General features: G+C 36.4%; 1 protein-coding gene across 9 annotated transcripts in view; it reads left to right on the forward strand.

The window, feature by feature from the left end:
- The window catches only part of LOC5569573 (potassium voltage-gated channel subfamily H member 8), a 187,111-nt gene that overhangs the window by 46,211 nt on the left and 123,445 nt on the right, over window positions 1–17,455 (forward strand). For 8 of the 9 annotated variants that reach the window (XM_021844060.1, XM_021844061.1, XM_021844062.1 and 5 more), the window contains 2 exons: window positions 12,139–12,249; window positions 12,407–12,526. In XM_021844060.1, the coding sequence (XP_021699752.1) occupies window positions 12,139–12,249; window positions 12,407–12,526 (231 nt within the window). Of the gene's footprint in view, window positions 1–10,949; window positions 11,541–12,138; window positions 12,250–12,406; window positions 12,527–17,455 lie in introns of those variants that run through there. The other variant, XM_021844064.1, reaches the window with a different exon arrangement.

Raw genomic sequence — 17,455 nt, forward strand, 5'->3', positions numbered from 1 at the left:
TTTTAACCGAAAATTGTCTATAACTTGAAAAATATTCGAGATAGCTCTTTGATGCCTTCAGCAAAAATGTGCAAAATTGAAAGTTCTGAAAGTGCTTCATACAAGGTATTCATAAAAAAATCAACGCTTACACATATATTCACCATAAACCGAATTTCATATGGTAAAGAAAGCGAAAAAAGGGATATTTGCTAGAACAATCGAAATAACGGTATGTATGTCATTTAAAATTGAATACACATGTATTGATATCGATCATAGTAAGCGGAATCTAAGGAGTTGAAAAAAGGAAAATTATTTGCTGATGTGATGTAGTTTTCAAGTGATCAAGGCCACCTGCAATGCGCTCTCGGGCTAAGCATTGGATATATATAGAAAGCGTTGTGTTTGGATGGGCATCTAATTCTTCCGAAAGAGGTGCACTTTGCGAAAAAGAACCACGAATTCAGGTTAACTTCTGCGTTCATGAGTCCTCTCATGGCGTAGTGGTTAACGCGACCCAACTAGAGATCGGGGAGTCGTGAGTTCGATTCTCACTGAGAAGACGTGAATCTTTTTCGCAAATCTTCACGTCAATTTGTCCATCTAATCCAATTGCAAATTATATGTAATGTTTAGCTTTTCGGTAGGTGTTAAACTTCCACTCGGCTGGTTAGCCGTAAACCACGATTCAAATTAAAAACAAGAACTTGAAATGATTTTAATTAACAGGAAGCGTTACAGATTTAATCTTTTCTAGCTCTAGCAGGCGTGGAGAAAAAGGTTCCTTTTGCAGTTGCTAATCTTTTAGAGTTCTCTATAAAATATGTACGAAAACCCATACTGAACAACAAGAAAATACCAAAACCTGAAACACGCAAATGGAAGAGAGACTAAAAGTAACATAGAATATTACTTATTCAAAGTTACACCAAAAGTTTGTTATGTATGGACAGATATCGGGACTTTTTTTTGTTGAAATAACTTTGATTTTTTTATATGTTATTAAATACAACCCGTGCTCATAACATGGATAACACTATTATTCAACAGTTTTAGCACTTTGCTTGGATTACTTAAATAGAAATTATCGTCAAACTAGTGAAAGTTGGGACCATTTTAAGTTATTGTTGTTGCAAATTGAATTTTACCAGCCATAAAATCATGTTGAGAATGGTATGGCAGGGTTTTTACGACGTTTAGTCAAAAATATAACAGTAAGTGCAAATAACTTTCGCTCATGGTACAAGCATAAACTCGTACTCGTAGATACAGTACTTTGAACAGCATTATACGTGTTGAGAAAATATGTGAAAGAGGTTTTTTGATGGACGACTTGCAAACTAAAGAAATCTCAAATTACTCTTATGAATGTTGCAAACGCATTGAATTGGCAATTAAATACTAAGCAAGGATGGAAGAAAATCGTCTCTAGCGACAAATAACACAGTATTCGAATGATCTAAGAGGGCTGTCGTTCTTTCAAAAGCACGATTGCGATACATCATTCTGCGCGCGTTGAAACGATATTTGAATCATCAGATGAACTGTTTGTCGTAGGACAAACCGTTTGTCGGATGTTGTAACATGTTGCGATTAACATGCATCAGAACGCATTTACGATGTTAATTTTCGCTCAAACCATTCTCAAATGACTTTAGGATCAATAATGGTATGCTAGAAGTCATATCGCAGAGTGAAAGCGTGAAAATCCTCCAAAACTTATGAAATCGGTTTGCGAACAATTGATCGTCAGCTCACAGGCCGAGCGACTATTTTTTCGCGGAGCGGAGTTTGTTGTGATGGCTTGACGACTAAGGGTTTATCGTTGTTGCTATGATCGCATGATAAAGAACAACCACGATGCATCATTTGTTTTATCATAATCACTAGATTTCCATCCTTGATACTAAGCCTAAAGTAAAAATATTCAATAATGTACACATTTTCAGGAATGCATCAATTCCCACATCATGTCCGGTATTGGGGGTCACCTTTTAAGATGCGTCAATTTGGTACTCAGTTAGGTACATTATCAAACTGTAATTCAAATTCATTTTTGTACATCCAAATTCATTTTTGCGCGCTACAGAAATGATAATATGAATCATAAACAAGCACCAAGACCGCATAAAATCACCCCCTACAGTATGACCCGCAAAATTTAACGAATATGAATTCAGCTCTCACAAGCGTTATTTTATTCTCTTCGTAGGTGACTTTTATTTCTGATTACTATAGAACATTCTAACATGACTTCGCCATGTAGAACAATTTTTGTCATAATTCTACTAACCTATGTATGGTATACTTTGTTAATTATTTTACTAACCTAGGTTATGTAATAAACCAAAGTAAATCAAAGGTTTGCTCGATATGAGAGGAGTCATGGTCAGAATACATTATTTTGCTGGAGTCATGGCGACTAATGTGCTTGTGGAGTCACGGGTTTAATGTGATTTAAATAAATTTTTAAACAGTAAACACAGAGGTTAATCCGAATTTTTTTGAAAAGAAATTTGTTGTTTTGGCTACAGACATTAACGCCGTCTCATAGTTTTTCTTACTTATATCATGGCACTTAAGCAAAGCATACACAGTTTTAGGCCGAAGTTCTTAACTGCCACTCGACATGCATTTGAAAAGTAGCGATATTGAATAGCTGAGAAGCAGACTTTGACTTAATGTGGACATAATGCCAATACGTAAGAGATAAGCTTGAAAGAACCAGATTGTTTTTTCGATGGAGGCCTCATAATTCAACATGATGAGTGCTAACGTAATGACAAATTCATTGAACTGCTTAAAAGGATTCTATGACATTTCCCGGAAAACCAATTCCCGGAATACCGTTTCCCGGAAATCATTTCCCGGAATGACCCATTTCCGGAAACCCATTTCCCGGAATGCATCAAAAATAAACTTTCGCGGTTTTTTTTACGTGTGTCAGAACTGAACGGCTTAAGAGCCTCAATGTTCGTAACGAAAAAGGCGCAATTAATTAGAAAGACTACAACTAAGTGTCGCGGCTTCTAATGACGCCGGTCAAGGATCTTTTTGGGTTGGAAAATTCTTCTACTCTCGAGGGAATGAGGTGTCTTTGTCAATTGGCGGAAAAAATATTCTCAGTTAATCACTGTGTGAGTGCTATTATGAACTTTGAGACGGCTCTGTCCCAGTTAGAACGTCATGCCAAAAACAATAAGAACAAGATAATACCAATTAAAACGCTATTACAGCATAAAGTTCATGCCAATGTCTCATTCCAAAGGTGGGAAAGGAGTTGAGGGAAGCGTCACAAATCTAACAAAATTGTCAAGGGGCAGTTTAAAACACGGACACGTTAATGCTTCCAGTAAGCATTTTGTCCTTTGGAGTGTAGTGCTTCACAGTAGTAGACGACAGATTAGCATGCAACGCCCAGTGGCACAGTCGGAAAACATTCCTCACGAAAAGTTCTTCGGACTAAGGCGGGAATCGAACACACATTTCTTAGCACGATGCGGCTAGATACCTAGTGACACAACCGCACTGTTACAAGCCCAAAAAAGTTGATTAAATAAAACAATATTTGAGTGAAATGATTTGTGTATAGTCCAATGACTTAACAGAATAACCTTAGTTTGAAAGAAGGGAAAATTTCTGCTGTTCAATATTAGCAGCCTTCTCGCCAAAAATGTTTATGTCGGTATAATTCGAAAGAACGGCAAATATTCAAAAGAAGGGTGATTCTCTATAAAAATGGCAGTAGCTATAATGGACTTCATGTAGATGGATTTTTTTTGTCAGTTGGACATTATTTTCTGTGTTAATGGCATAACTCTAAAAAACAGCCTACGTATGAAAGAAGGGCAACCATTCAATGAAAATAGGTCAACCATGTTGTATGAGCAATAATAACTCTACCAGAATAACACGAAAATGGACCGGTCGAAACGTTCCTAACAGACTGCACATAAAAAGTTCAGAGGTCTAAAATATCTTGAGATTATTTAGTCTTAAAGTAAGTCTTCATATGGAAACCTTTCAAAGGGATATAAAATCTAGAAAGTTGATATATAAGTTAACTGAACTAAGCACGCAATTTTTTTTTCGAAAAACATACTACCCGCAAAAAAATTTGATATAAAACCATTCTCTTAATTTTGCTCACTAACTGAAAATATGGTGGAAAGATATATATTTTTCATATTATTGCAACATTATTTTTGTAAATATTTTTTCAGGTGATCAGCTGGAATATGTCTTATTATTGTGCCGCTAAATTAGTCGGTAAAACTGCTTCTCAAATCAAAATATTAAATATATGGATAAATGTTAAAATCACGTTGCTTAATTAATATTTTTGTGAATTATTTTAATTCGACAGAAAAAAGTGAAGATGCAATTGAACATGGATATTTCAAACGATACATCGATGAAGGTTTTCCGCCGTTTGGGGTGACATTGGGACTAGTGGGTGACTTTATCCGCCTTTTTCAATGCATCTTTTGGCTAACATGAACGACCAAAAAACGAATCTATGACAATCGTGTGGCTATTTACAAAGTGTTATTGAAACTTGCCACATTGTTTTCATTGGTCCAAAGGCACCATTTTGGCCCAATATCACCTAAACAGTGATACCTCATTTGTTTAATAGTTTTTTCTTTGATTTTGATTATTTTAATTATTCTTGAATATCTTTCCGGGAAATGGGGTATTCCGGGAAATGATTTTCCGGGAAATGGGTCAGTCCTTCCGGGAACTGTCTTTCCGGGAAATGGGGTATCCGGGAAATGATTTGTCTTTCTGGGAAATGGTATAGAACCGCTTAAAAGATGACCGCCAGATTTTTCAACTCAAAATAATCCGTTTTCAGGTCCACCACTAAACCACCGTTAAATGTTGTTTTAGTATAGTTCTATGCATCAATATCGAGTCATAGATCATTGTACATACTGTACAACAGAACTACAATACCGCTACTTACTCTATTTGAGACCGCTTTTTAAAAATGTAGTAGCACATCTGGTTTTTGAGATATTGACTGTTGAAAATGCAATGATTTCAGGTAACGTACATTGAACGCATAATTTCGAATGTTCTTTTTGAAGCTTTTAAGCTTAAAACTGATGTTGCTTCAATACTTTTGGTATGAAAGTGCAGAAACCAAAGAAAACAAAACGGCCGAAATAACGTAAGTTATTTTATTTTACAATTTTACAGTTAAACCTGCATGCTAAACACTGTCGTATGCTTTTTCTATGTCTAGAAGAGCAAGACCAGTAGAATAGCCTTCAGATTTGTTGGAACGGAAATTTGTTACCGTCAAACGGGGCTTCTTTTGACATTATTTCCACATTCTTTAACTTTGAGGATTTGTAACTCTGAGAATTATGGATAGATATTGATAATTCTTTCCTATATTTAAGTTGTATATGTACGTCACATATGTGCAAAATATGAGGCAAATCCATCAAGAAATAACATAAATGCTTGACTAGCGAAAAAAGTGTGTCCTTAAAGACAAAAAAGGGGCTACTTTGGACATTTTCACAATTTGATAATGAAATGATTTTTCCTTAAAACTGTCAAACTGATTCTATAGATTATCGTCCACTATGATGTTATTGAACGTTTTTCATTAATAAACATAATTTAGAAAACTACAAAGCTAGAAACAGTTACACATATATAACAAATTTCAACGGAACATTCTATTCACTATTTTCAGTTTGCAGCCTTAGTAAGGACCTTGGGTCTTTTTCGACCCATTTCAAAATTCAAATCAATGTAACTTTTGATTGAAATAACCTAGCAATTTGAAACTTTCTGACAATTATTTTTTTGTGGGAAATTTTGTTTTTGCGGAAACAAAAGTTTTGAATGACTAGGGGAGCTTCCATAAAAAAAATTGTGACTTAGGGTCGTTTTCGACCCGAAAATTAAAACAGCTCGCAAAAATCAGTGTGTTGACCGAATTTAGTTCTGTTTCTTTCCGGGCTTAAATGAACGGCACACATGTCTAGTTTCAGAAACCCTCCCGGAGATCCGGATTTGGTCAATGTGGCCACCGGGAACCTGCTACATATGAAAAAAGTCCCTTTAGATACCCTAACTTTGACGACCTGTAGTTTCGTAACTAAACAAGTAATCTGAACCGTCCTCATATTGCTGAACAGGTATTCACGTGGACTGTGAATAGAGATGCTCAAATCGCTAAGTTATTCATACTAGGTTCCGGAAACCCGGAACATCCGAAAAGTAAGCTTCTATCGCAGTTCTGTATACCGTTTTGATTCTTATTACGGACACTTAAGGACTCAGGGAAATATAACCCAGCATAGAGTATACAAAATAAATCATTCTGTATGATTCCTTAGCGCTATCGAGCGTCGGAAGCCCTTTACTTTCGAACGGTGGGTGAAGAATACGCTTCCGCAACTTCAATAACTTTAAATAAATCAAAATGTGTGGCTTTTTCATGATTCTTATTACGGACGCTTCCTCACTTTTGCCTCATATTCCGGACACTTTGAATCGAATTCCGGACAGCTCATGATACTCATTAATGGAACAGTCAAATCATCATTCGAAATCGTTAAACCACCAAAGAGACATCTGATGTAGTTGGGCATTATAAATTTTCAAAGATATTTATGGAAAAAGTTTACTAAAACGAGCCTTGAAATTGAGAACTTTTGAACAGCAAAAATTGAAACATTTCGCGTGAAATGTTTCCCATATAAAGTAGAGTGTCCGTAATTTGAAGCTGTCCGTAATATGAATCAAAACGGTATGTAATTCACATCGGTGCTATTCGGTTGATGGATATTTTGGCATAATTTTTTTCTGTAATAAGAAACCAATTGCCAGCGCAAATTCCCTGAAAAATTTGGTCCAGTAAGGTCAATGCGGAACAGGTTCTTGGAGTCCCGGGAGGTGGCCAATCTGGACAATTCGATGAAATTACTTAGGTTTGAACCCCAAAACCAAATGAATTGTGTCCAATTCTTTACCATTTTTTATGTTTGGATGTATTTTGCCAAAAGAATGAATGAATGGTTATTCTGGTCTTTTTGGAGCACCGGAATGGCCACCGGGAATCCCGTAATGTGGGACCACAAAGTTTTAGCACCAAAAGTAAGCATGCGACGGCTCAATCTTCATGATTTTGCATCCCTGTGACACTGCTAGTTCAAATATTGATGAATGACCACTTTTTTTTCTCCTGGCCCACCGAAATAACTAAGGAATGGCCACCGGAAATACCCGTATGTTGGGACATATCAGTATTTGTACCAAAACTACCCATGCGACGGCTCAATCTTCATGATTTTGAATACAATTAGTTCCTTATTACAGAAAAATTTTGGTTCCTTATTGCAGAAAAAAAAAATGCCAAAATATCCATCAACCGAATAGCACCGATGTGAATTACATATACAGAACTGCGATAGAAGCTTACTTTTCGGATGTTCCAGGTTTCCGGAACCTAGTATGAATAACTTAGCGATTTGAGAATCTCTATTCACAGTCCACGTGAATACCTGTTCAACAATATGAGGACGGTTCAGATTACTTGTTTAGTTACGAAACTACAGGTAGTCAAAGAAAGGGTCTCTAAAGGAATTTTTTCATGTGTAGCAGGTTCCCGGTGGCCACATTGACCAAATCCGGATCTCCGGGAGGGTTTCGAAAACTAGACATGTGTGCCGTTCGTGCCAACAGAACTAAATTCGGTCAACACACTGATTTTTGCGAGCTGTTTGAATTTTCGGGTCGAAAACGACCCTAAGTCACAATTTGTAGCTTTTTGTTAGGGACTAAGGAAGGTTAAACTTTCAATTTCCTCTTAAATGGAACTATCAATTACGAATGCTTGATTTTCAAGTTGACATGAACGAACAATGTAACTAATAGGTACTGCGATGATTAATGAGTTATGTATAAAAACTGTTTTTTTTTCTATTCTTGCTGTCATATGAACGATTTGTAGAAGGATCACATTAATTCCAGTAACTAATTTAATACCAGTAAGTAATTTTCATTAAAAACGCAATCTATGAGTAATGTTTTAGCTTATTAGCAGTTCAGAGCTGACTTAAGAATAGTTTATTTTAAGCATTTGAAGGGTGCAATTGTTTTATACTGCAAGTTCATGTTAAATATGACCGAAAATATTTTATAGAGATTATGTTGTGAACTTGTCATTGGTACGTATTGATATATGTGAGTTTTGTGTCTATTCACTTTAACAAACATTTATTTTAATTTTTTTATGTTGTAAAATACACAAACCAAAACATTATAATAAAATAAAAGTCGTAAAAATAAGACCTTTGGTCAATTATTTTGATAAAACAACAATTTTATGTAAAACAAATCACTAAATTTTCATGAAACATAACGATTTGATAGTTTGATACTCCCAATAAGTTTCCACGACATAGGTGGAATTCAAACAATGTTTGCATAGCCAATGTTTAATATCTTGTGAATATTTATTCGGACTTTTTTGAAATGTTTTCTTGTTTATCCTATTATTGTTGATGTTGTTCCAAAAAAAACATGCCTAGTGGTAGACCATACATTGATTAATAAAAGTGTCGAAGACGCAAAATTGTTCAGATTAATATTTACGCTGCTAATAAATATAAAAGGTGAGTGTCCAAAGTAATCCCGGGAATCAAAAGTAGCCCCGTACGACGGTACACGTAAAAGTTGATGAGTGGTCGAATGTCCATGGCGGAATCGGAACTGTCCATTGGCAAAAATCGAATTTTCATTGAAGTGGGCCATCATTCTGTTCAAATTGACCTTTTCAAAAAGTTTACTGATGGAGGAAAGCAAACTGATTGGATTATAGCTAGACGTTTCTGCAGAATTTTTGTCTAGTTTTAAATTCAACACATGTAGGATTATTTAATTATGGAATTTCAAGTAATGCTGTGCAAAGGGGTGTGTTTCCAGAAACTTCTTTAGAAGCTACCGAAATTTTGGTATATTGCCAAAATTTCAATCGCATGAGGAGTGCATCAAAAATGAACGAAATTTATAAAAGAATAGAAACTTCATCCTTCTCGGTTGTTTTGGGTACTGAAACTAGTTGGAACGAAAAAATTAAGAGTGATGAAGTTTTTGGTAACCATTTTAATGTATTTGGAGATGATCGCGATCTGGTCCTTACCCAAAGAATGTCTGATGGGGGAGTTCTCATTGCAATATCTTCGAAATTCAATTCAGAATTAATTGTTTCATCAAAACATAAAGAGTTTGAATACGTATGGGTGAAAGCACATATCGCCGGTAAAACACATATATTTGCTTCTGTGTATTTTCCGCCAGGCCATGGTTGCAAATTATCATATGAAATTTTCTTTCAAACCGCTGAAGAAATTTTGTCGCAGTTATCTCCAGAATTCAAAGTGAATATCTATGGCGGCTTTAATCAGCGTAATGCTGATTTTATTCGTGATTGTGAAAACGAAAATGTTCTGCTGCCGGTTGTTGGCGAAATCGAATCTTTACAACTTATTTTTGAAAGAGCTGCATTTTTAGGTTTAAATCAAATCAATCATGTGAAAAACCGACAAAACTGCTATTTGGACTTCTTATTCTCAAACATAATGGAAGATTTCTGTGTGAGCGTATCTCTTTCTTCACTATGGAAAAATGAAGCGTTTCATACAGCTATCGAGTACTCAATCTTTGTTCATAATCATCATAATTCCGACTACTATGACTTTGAGAATTTCTTTGATTATAAAAACTCCAATTATAACGGAATCAAACAGAAATTGAGTAGAATAGATTGGCAGTCCGTTTTTAAAATCAGGAAGATTTAGAGTATGCAGTTACGGGTTTTTATTCAATTTTGTCGGAAATTATTCAGATGGAAGTTCCACTATTGCGGAGACGACGTAGGAATGGGTCAAAAAATCCTGTTTGGATTAATAAGCAAATACAATTTGAAAAATCGTAAGCAAAAGGCTCATAAAATTTACAGACAACAAAAAACTCAAGAAAGTTTAACAAATTATTTCTATATTGTCAACCAACTTAATCAAGCCATATCCACTGCACTTGAAGAGTGCAACACAAAAATTGAAAATGATTTAAAATCTTGCCCCAAGAATTTATTCAATTATGTTAAAACAAAGATGAAGTCTAACAACTTTCCATCTAAAATGACATTGGATAATAAAGTAGCAGATAATCAAGATGACATTTGCAATCTCTTTCTTTGAATTTTCCGAAAAAGGTTAAATAATCACATTTTGTACATATTTAACATTGAAAAAGGGGATGGTAAATTGATTTATTTAAATACATTGACCACGTGGATATATTTTGGGATTCCAAACCAGCCGCCTTCCCCGTGGTTATTTGTCCAAATCAACTTTAAAATTTTTGTGGATCGTGGTCAATGGTGAGATCTTTCCCTACTCCCATGAAAGGCCACGTAGTTTATGGACAACCCCTAATCATTTCAAAAAGCTTATACTTACCTTGTGGTATAATTAATGTCAACTCTTCATAACTAGATATTGAAGGGACCAATGAGTTAGGGAGGCATCGAATTACAGAACACTAAACCAGCGCAATCGCGATCCAAGGAACCATTGAGTTAGCCATGAAAACCAACTTTTTTTATGGTTCTCTGACTCGATATCGAGATTCGGAATATTGAGTAATTTCCAATAGATTTACATTTTTACATTTTCCATTTTTTTATGCATTCTTCTTAGAGAACAAGCATGTTGAATGTTGCTATTTTTTCGATACAGTGATTATGTAATGCCAAGAAGTAGAATAAGTAACGTGCATATTACCATCACAAAACTATGAATTACATAGCCGAATATCACGAATCACATTTTCATCCAATTAATTAATGCTATTTTGTTTATTTGTTTATTTGTTTATTTATTTAATCCAACTGACTATCTTGAGTCTTATTGAATATCTTTACCTAATTGAAACAATGCATCAAATAACTCAAGCACATACAAACTTTAATAACATTATCAACATTATCTATCTACACAACAAAACAGAAACTTTACAGAATGAACCAGGAAACAATCAAAAACAGAAACTTATTTAACATTATATCACCTATCTTTTCATTTAAGCTGCGAATTAAGCTCATATCGGTTTCCAGGTATTACTATTTTTCTTGATAAACTCTCTAAATCTAACATTGTTTGGCCATATAGAGGAATCCAATGCACGAGATTTCCACTTTTTGTCTAACATTACCTTAAATGACACATAATCCAACGCTCTATGAGTGTTCCAATTCGATCCTTATTTAATTACATCAATGCGCTCGGGTTCAGGAGTACCAAGAGAACGGACAACCAATGCATGAACGTCCCGCTCTGTGACACTCACGTCGATGTTAGATAAAAACAATGAGAAGTCATCATCCGTAGTATATCTCGGTTGCCGAAGATTCCCGTCGCTGCTCACATTAGTTGCATTCATAACAATTGCGCTCGTGCCGTTTGAGAGTGGATGTGGAGATACCGGAGTAGAGTGATGCGGGGTCAGGCAATTCGAAGAGGAATCAGGTACAATTTTAGATAAAGTTTGCAGAATATCTGCCACCGTACTTTTCAGCTCCATAACTTCAGCTTCAATAGGTTTTACTCCAATTATTTCTTGACAACTGGTCGATTTGGCATTGTCCCTCATTATTTGGAATTTGCGTATACACGAATCGCACATCCAAAGCACATTCCCCGATAAGATTGGCAATACATCTTCGCTTATATTCACACAGTTTGCGTGAAAAAAACAGGCGCACTCTCCTTCGCACACAGTGAAGAGATCAGCGTAAACGTCGATTCCTCGAGTGCATTTCATGCAGATTTTATCTCCCGCCATTGCATATACGAAGCACCACAGCAAATCACTTTTTAGCGCCAAATTAAATCGCAAAATTCACTGGTTGTCGACACTGATTCAAATATCCAGAAGGTGAAAGTGAGGTAATGCGAGGTTTCGTTCGGCTGGTAGTACTTAAGTCGATTTTAACAACATCAGAACAGTAGCATTTTCTATTTAATGCAGACCGACAGCGACTATATCCACACGCTACAACACGTTATCCTGTTAGTTTACGTTTAAACGTTGCATTCATTGCAATTTTATGTTCTCTTTTCTCAGATTCCAATTTTGTACTCGGCAACGCACAAGTTAGTGGATATCCGATAGTGTACTGCTCAGATGGCTTTGTCGAGCTTTCTGGGTTTTCGCGTGCACAAATTATGCAGAAAGGTAATTTTACATACTGTACTTCTCCCTTAGAAATAGCTAGCTGCATTCTTGCGTTACATTTCCGTTTTCGCTCGAATGCAAACCTGTGAAGTGGATGTGTTTTTGTGTGGTTTGTTTGTTGTTTAAAAATCTTTTCATTTTTAAACACAATTTTCAGGTTGTGCTTGTCGGTTTCTCTATGGCCCGGAGACGAAGGAAGAACACAAAAGCCAAATCGAGAGCAGCCTCGATGGGAAAAGTGAGCTGAAGTTGGAGGTGATTTTCTATAAAAAGAATGGTAAGTTTATTTATATTCATTATGCAGGGTACTCCCATCGTTTTCCTATATACAAGTGAGATGATGGAACATTTTATAATATTACCCACTTAGCTGTTGTAAGTTGCACCGGTAGCTTGTATTCACGGTCACGAAGTGCATTATACATCGCAGCTGCAAGGGAAGTAAGCATTTCATTGCAGGATGAAACTGGGTGTGAGCATAAAAAATTTAAAACATCATAACATCTCCCCGAGATTGAATGCATGCTTTCAAAAGCTGGGATGGTAAAGTTGTTATTGGAGGGTGGCAGTTTTACGATTTCTAATGGTTCTGAAGAAATGGATGCGTTGGCATCAAAAATTCAATTTTCTTGGTTTACTTTAAGTGCTTTCATAAATGTGTATCTGCTGTTCTTATATAAACATTAATTGTTAATAAGATATGCACAGCAACAGCTGGAAAGATTAAGTCATTAAGAGCCCAAAGAAGTCAAATTCTCTATATTCAATGGAATCATGTTCAAAAACGTTTTGTCGATAAATTTCATTCCAAAAATCTCGTACAATTGATAAAAATGTTAAGTTATTCTTGATTCATTCCATTCAAGTACGGTCAACTCAACATTCAACTGAAAAATGATGACCACGCCAGATAAAACCCACGTGGATTTCCTAGATAGAGATAAGTGCTTGTACACATGGGATAATCTGATATTTAGTCTGGTGCCATTTGCCTAATCGTTAATACTAGCAACCCTTTATTTATGAAAGGGATACTGTTCTTAGCCACAAAATGATTTTACTTTTTTCATCCAGAATTCTCATCGTTTATGGTTGTTCAACAATGCCCTTTCTCATATACACGTAAAAGTTGTCGTTCCGGAATATTGAGGAGACCCATCTAACGCTTGCGATTTTAGCACGGTGTAATATAGATCAGCCTATATTAAATATTTTTTATTTTTCCTATTTTAAATCGTTTATTAGAATCAATTCAAACATTACATGCATTTTTTGTACATAGGCTATTTTGTGTTAACATTCAGTATAAATTTATTAGCATTATATTTCATTTGCCATAGCAGTTTAGAGTTGATACAGGTAAAATAATTACACCTATCTAGAAGAAAATATAACGCATTTAACCTAATATTGCCAGCAGAAAAACACAACGGTTTTCGGCAAACAGCTTTAGAATCTTCAAAATTATATTTTCAATTCTCTGTAGAGCTTTCTTCCTCGTATTTAAACAGTCAGTGTTTCGTCCAGGGTTGACCAGGCCCTAGGTTGTGTGATTTTTGGTCCCGAAGGGGCAGACGAATAACGAATAAACTACTTTCACGCTTACTGATTTATTGCCCACCACCGAGAGGCAGTGCTCCTGCTCGGTGGGGGATACGATAGGTGACGATCACAACTTACAACTAACATTTCATACGAAACGGTGCCTCTTTTATACATGCGAGGTAGTACGGCAGAGTGTAACATCACAATACTGTAATGCGCCGACAGCTAGCATCACGCAGCCCAAGCAAGAGCATCAAAGCAATTGGGCTGCTTGCTGCTAGCTGGGGGAGAAACAGAGAAATTGCTGCGCTGCGCTGCTGCTGTATGTTACTGCGCCTTGCATTCATCGAATGGGAGATGTCGTTGCGGTGAGCCCGAACAGTCAGTCTATATTGATAAAGCATACAAACTGGCCTACCTGAAGATGTGTTCAAAGATGAAAACTTGTTTTTAAGGTGAATATGAATCAAAGCCACAGCACAAATCTGAATACACAAACATCGCTTAGCGCTTGAATTTTTAAATTTTCAGCACGAACGGTTATCTGGTTCTCTATATTTGTGATGTTGAAAATTCGGGGTGTGGCTTCGATGTATCTTCACCTTTGTTATTTATTGTATACAGATATTTTATATATTTGTTGCATTTGGCTTGAATGTCTTTAATTTATTTGTTTAAAGATAAGGTACCCCGGGGCAAGGGATGGTACACAAATCATGTCACGCTAAATTTTAACTTTTTCGTCACTCTGTCACACTTTTTGTATGAGTCCTCTGAAAATTTTGTAAGGCTTGTCACGCTTGGCTTGACCCTCTCCCCCCTTGAAGAAGAGAATCCAAGAAAGTTGAAGATACAATGCATTGTATATACTAGCGGTTTTCAGCCTTTCAAACTCGCGGAGCGCTTTTTTGAAATGATTTTTTCGCGCGGAGCACCTATTCTTTATAGGGCATTTTTTTAAATTATCGGACAGGTTTGGGCCGGAGGTTCTCCGATTTGTATGAAATTTTTACCAGAGGTAGAGCTAGGGGATACATGACCAAAAGTGAAATTCAAAAAAATTATAGTGGCCTATTTTCCCGGAAAACCAGAGAAACCAATTTTCACGATTTCTCTATATACCTCAAACTTTGAAAATTCATATCTCCTGAACTATGCATCGTAGAACAAAAGTTTTTTAGTGAAATCGAAAGGAAATTTTCTCAGCAATCTATTAAAAATATAAAAAGAAAAGCATTTCTCGGAAAATTTTTCACCATGGAGAAAATTGTCGGAAAAATAGCGAAAAAACTATCGTCTGTATCATGAAAAATTTTCAAAAAAATATTTTTTGTTTCATTAATCCATACTCTAACTTTCGTTCATAGACGCCAAAGTGGTATCTTTTACCGTTTAGGCGATAGAACTGAAAAACCGATGACTACCCGCACGCTTCCCATAGGAAAATGTGTTCTATTGTGAGCCTCATAACCGTGCGCTAACGGCGGCAGTAATTTACACGCATTGTAAGTGTAACACAGTAAACCATCCTTTCCTTTCCAGTCAGAAGAAGCTTTTCTTCAATCGGACCACTCTCCATTGGTCAGTTGGGTGTTTTGTGTGCCCTTCATCAGCAACGTTATTTAGTATTAAAGCTAACAGCCTCTATGAAAGCCGCACGGGAAGCTCTTGTTACAATCAATCATTATGGTAACGTTTGAAGGATCAAATCTCAAGATCCACTTTCTTTGAAAACTTATGAATATATTGTTAATAAGTTGTTTCGGCCAGGACGTCTTTCCTACGTTGTGTCTTTTACGATACAACGGACGGCAAATCAAGCGAACGGCTTCACTTTAACAGATTTATTACCACTGAGAGGCAGCATGCCTACTCGGTGGAGAAACGAAAGAAACTACATTCTTACCAATTCAATGGGTGCGCCTTATATAGGCGCACGATACGGCCAGACAAAATATACAATAATTATTCATTACGCGCGTACGCTTCTCAATACAGTTTGGCGCGCTGTTGGGTTGGCGCCAACTGTAGAGGCTGCACGCTGACTGGCAGTGGAATATTCCACAGCAGCCATCAATGGAACAATAGATAGCGTCCCTGAGCGTTATACAGTCGATTGATATTATATACATGCAAATACTACACAGTTCGAACGAAACGTGTAAATTTCTGAGACATATAATGCACATAATTGGAGCGTGGAATATCATGGATATTTACATGATATGTCATGTAAACTTCAATTATATGTCATGTAATCTAGCAGGATTCTGAGTGATTACATGACATATAACACATTTTTACATGATTTCAAACTGAAATTTACATGACGTCATGTTTACATCGCATAAATGAAGTTTACATGACGTGTAATCTTCATTATTTTTAACTGTGTATACTATATTCTTCCAAGAAACAATCAGAATTTACATCAAATATATCACTTTGTATAGAAAACAAAACTGAAAACTTATTCGCGCGTTTTTAGTTAATTATCTAATTATTTTATAAATTGAACAAAATTTGAAAAAAAGCAACGAAAATTAAAAATAGCACTTTATGTTTGCATAAATATCCTTTTTGCTTGGCAACTATATGATACTGAGCATCAAGCATGGGAAACACCTACTCAGTTATTGTGTTTCCCTCACTCGCTTCCACGCACAGTCAGGAGCGAGAAAGCCGTTTTTTTAACCAAGCCGAACGTTTCAATTTCCAGTGCCCATTCTGTTTCTTCGGCGATCACTAAGCGAAACAAAAAACGGCATCTGATCAGTCGAATGCAATACCAAAATTTGGACAAAGGACAAACATTTGAAAAGGGCCCAAGAGGTCTTGAGCTTTTTTTCAGAAACGTTGCTGTTGAGCCCTTTTTAGTCCGCCCACGCAAACTAACCCCACTATCAGAAAGATTGGTGTTAGCTCTTCCTGATAGTGGTATTAGTGAGCGTGATCGAGTTGAATTGGGTTCAACAGCGGCTTGCACAGCCAATGATTACCAATGTCGATGTGCCCTTTTGAAATGTTTGTCCAGGAATGATTGTTTACATTCTGATTCCGTTCGAATGGCATTCGGGTTTGAGTGCTAATGAGCGTTCACTGACTGGCAGTCCACACCACGGAATGATTCAGTGAGTAAGAATCCTCTCAGTCAGTTCATTAACTCGTGCCACGCAGATACAAGTGTATTGGTATTCACTTCTCTTCGCGTTCCTTCCGATTGTCGCTTTTACACAATCGGTTTCGACGCTTTCATGTTACACTCCGCCTAGGACGGTTCAGCTATCACTGAATGTTCAATAGCAGCAGATTTTTTGCTATTTTTCATCGGTGGCGTTCGGGTGAGTGAGTGAATTTTCCCATGCTTGCGTAGAGTCAGTTCCTATTACCTATATTATTAAATGTTAGGATCGTTTTCAATTAAAGACTGTTGGTCTCAATAGTAAAGGTTACACATAAAGGACATACAAAACACCCAACAGACCAAAGGAGAGTGCTCCGATTGACGAAAAGCTTCTTCTGACTGGAAAGGAAAGGATGGTTTACTTCGTTACACTTACAATGCGTGTAAATTACTGCCGCCGTTAGCGCACGGTTATGAGGCCCACAATAGAACACATTTTTCTATGGGAAGCGTGCGGGTGGTCATCGGTTTTTCAGT

Source organism: Aedes aegypti, chromosome 2 (assembly GCF_002204515.2).
Source record: "Aedes aegypti strain LVP_AGWG chromosome 2, AaegL5.0 Primary Assembly, whole genome shotgun sequence".
Lineage (NCBI taxonomy): Eukaryota > Metazoa > Arthropoda > Insecta > Diptera > Culicidae > Aedes > Aedes aegypti.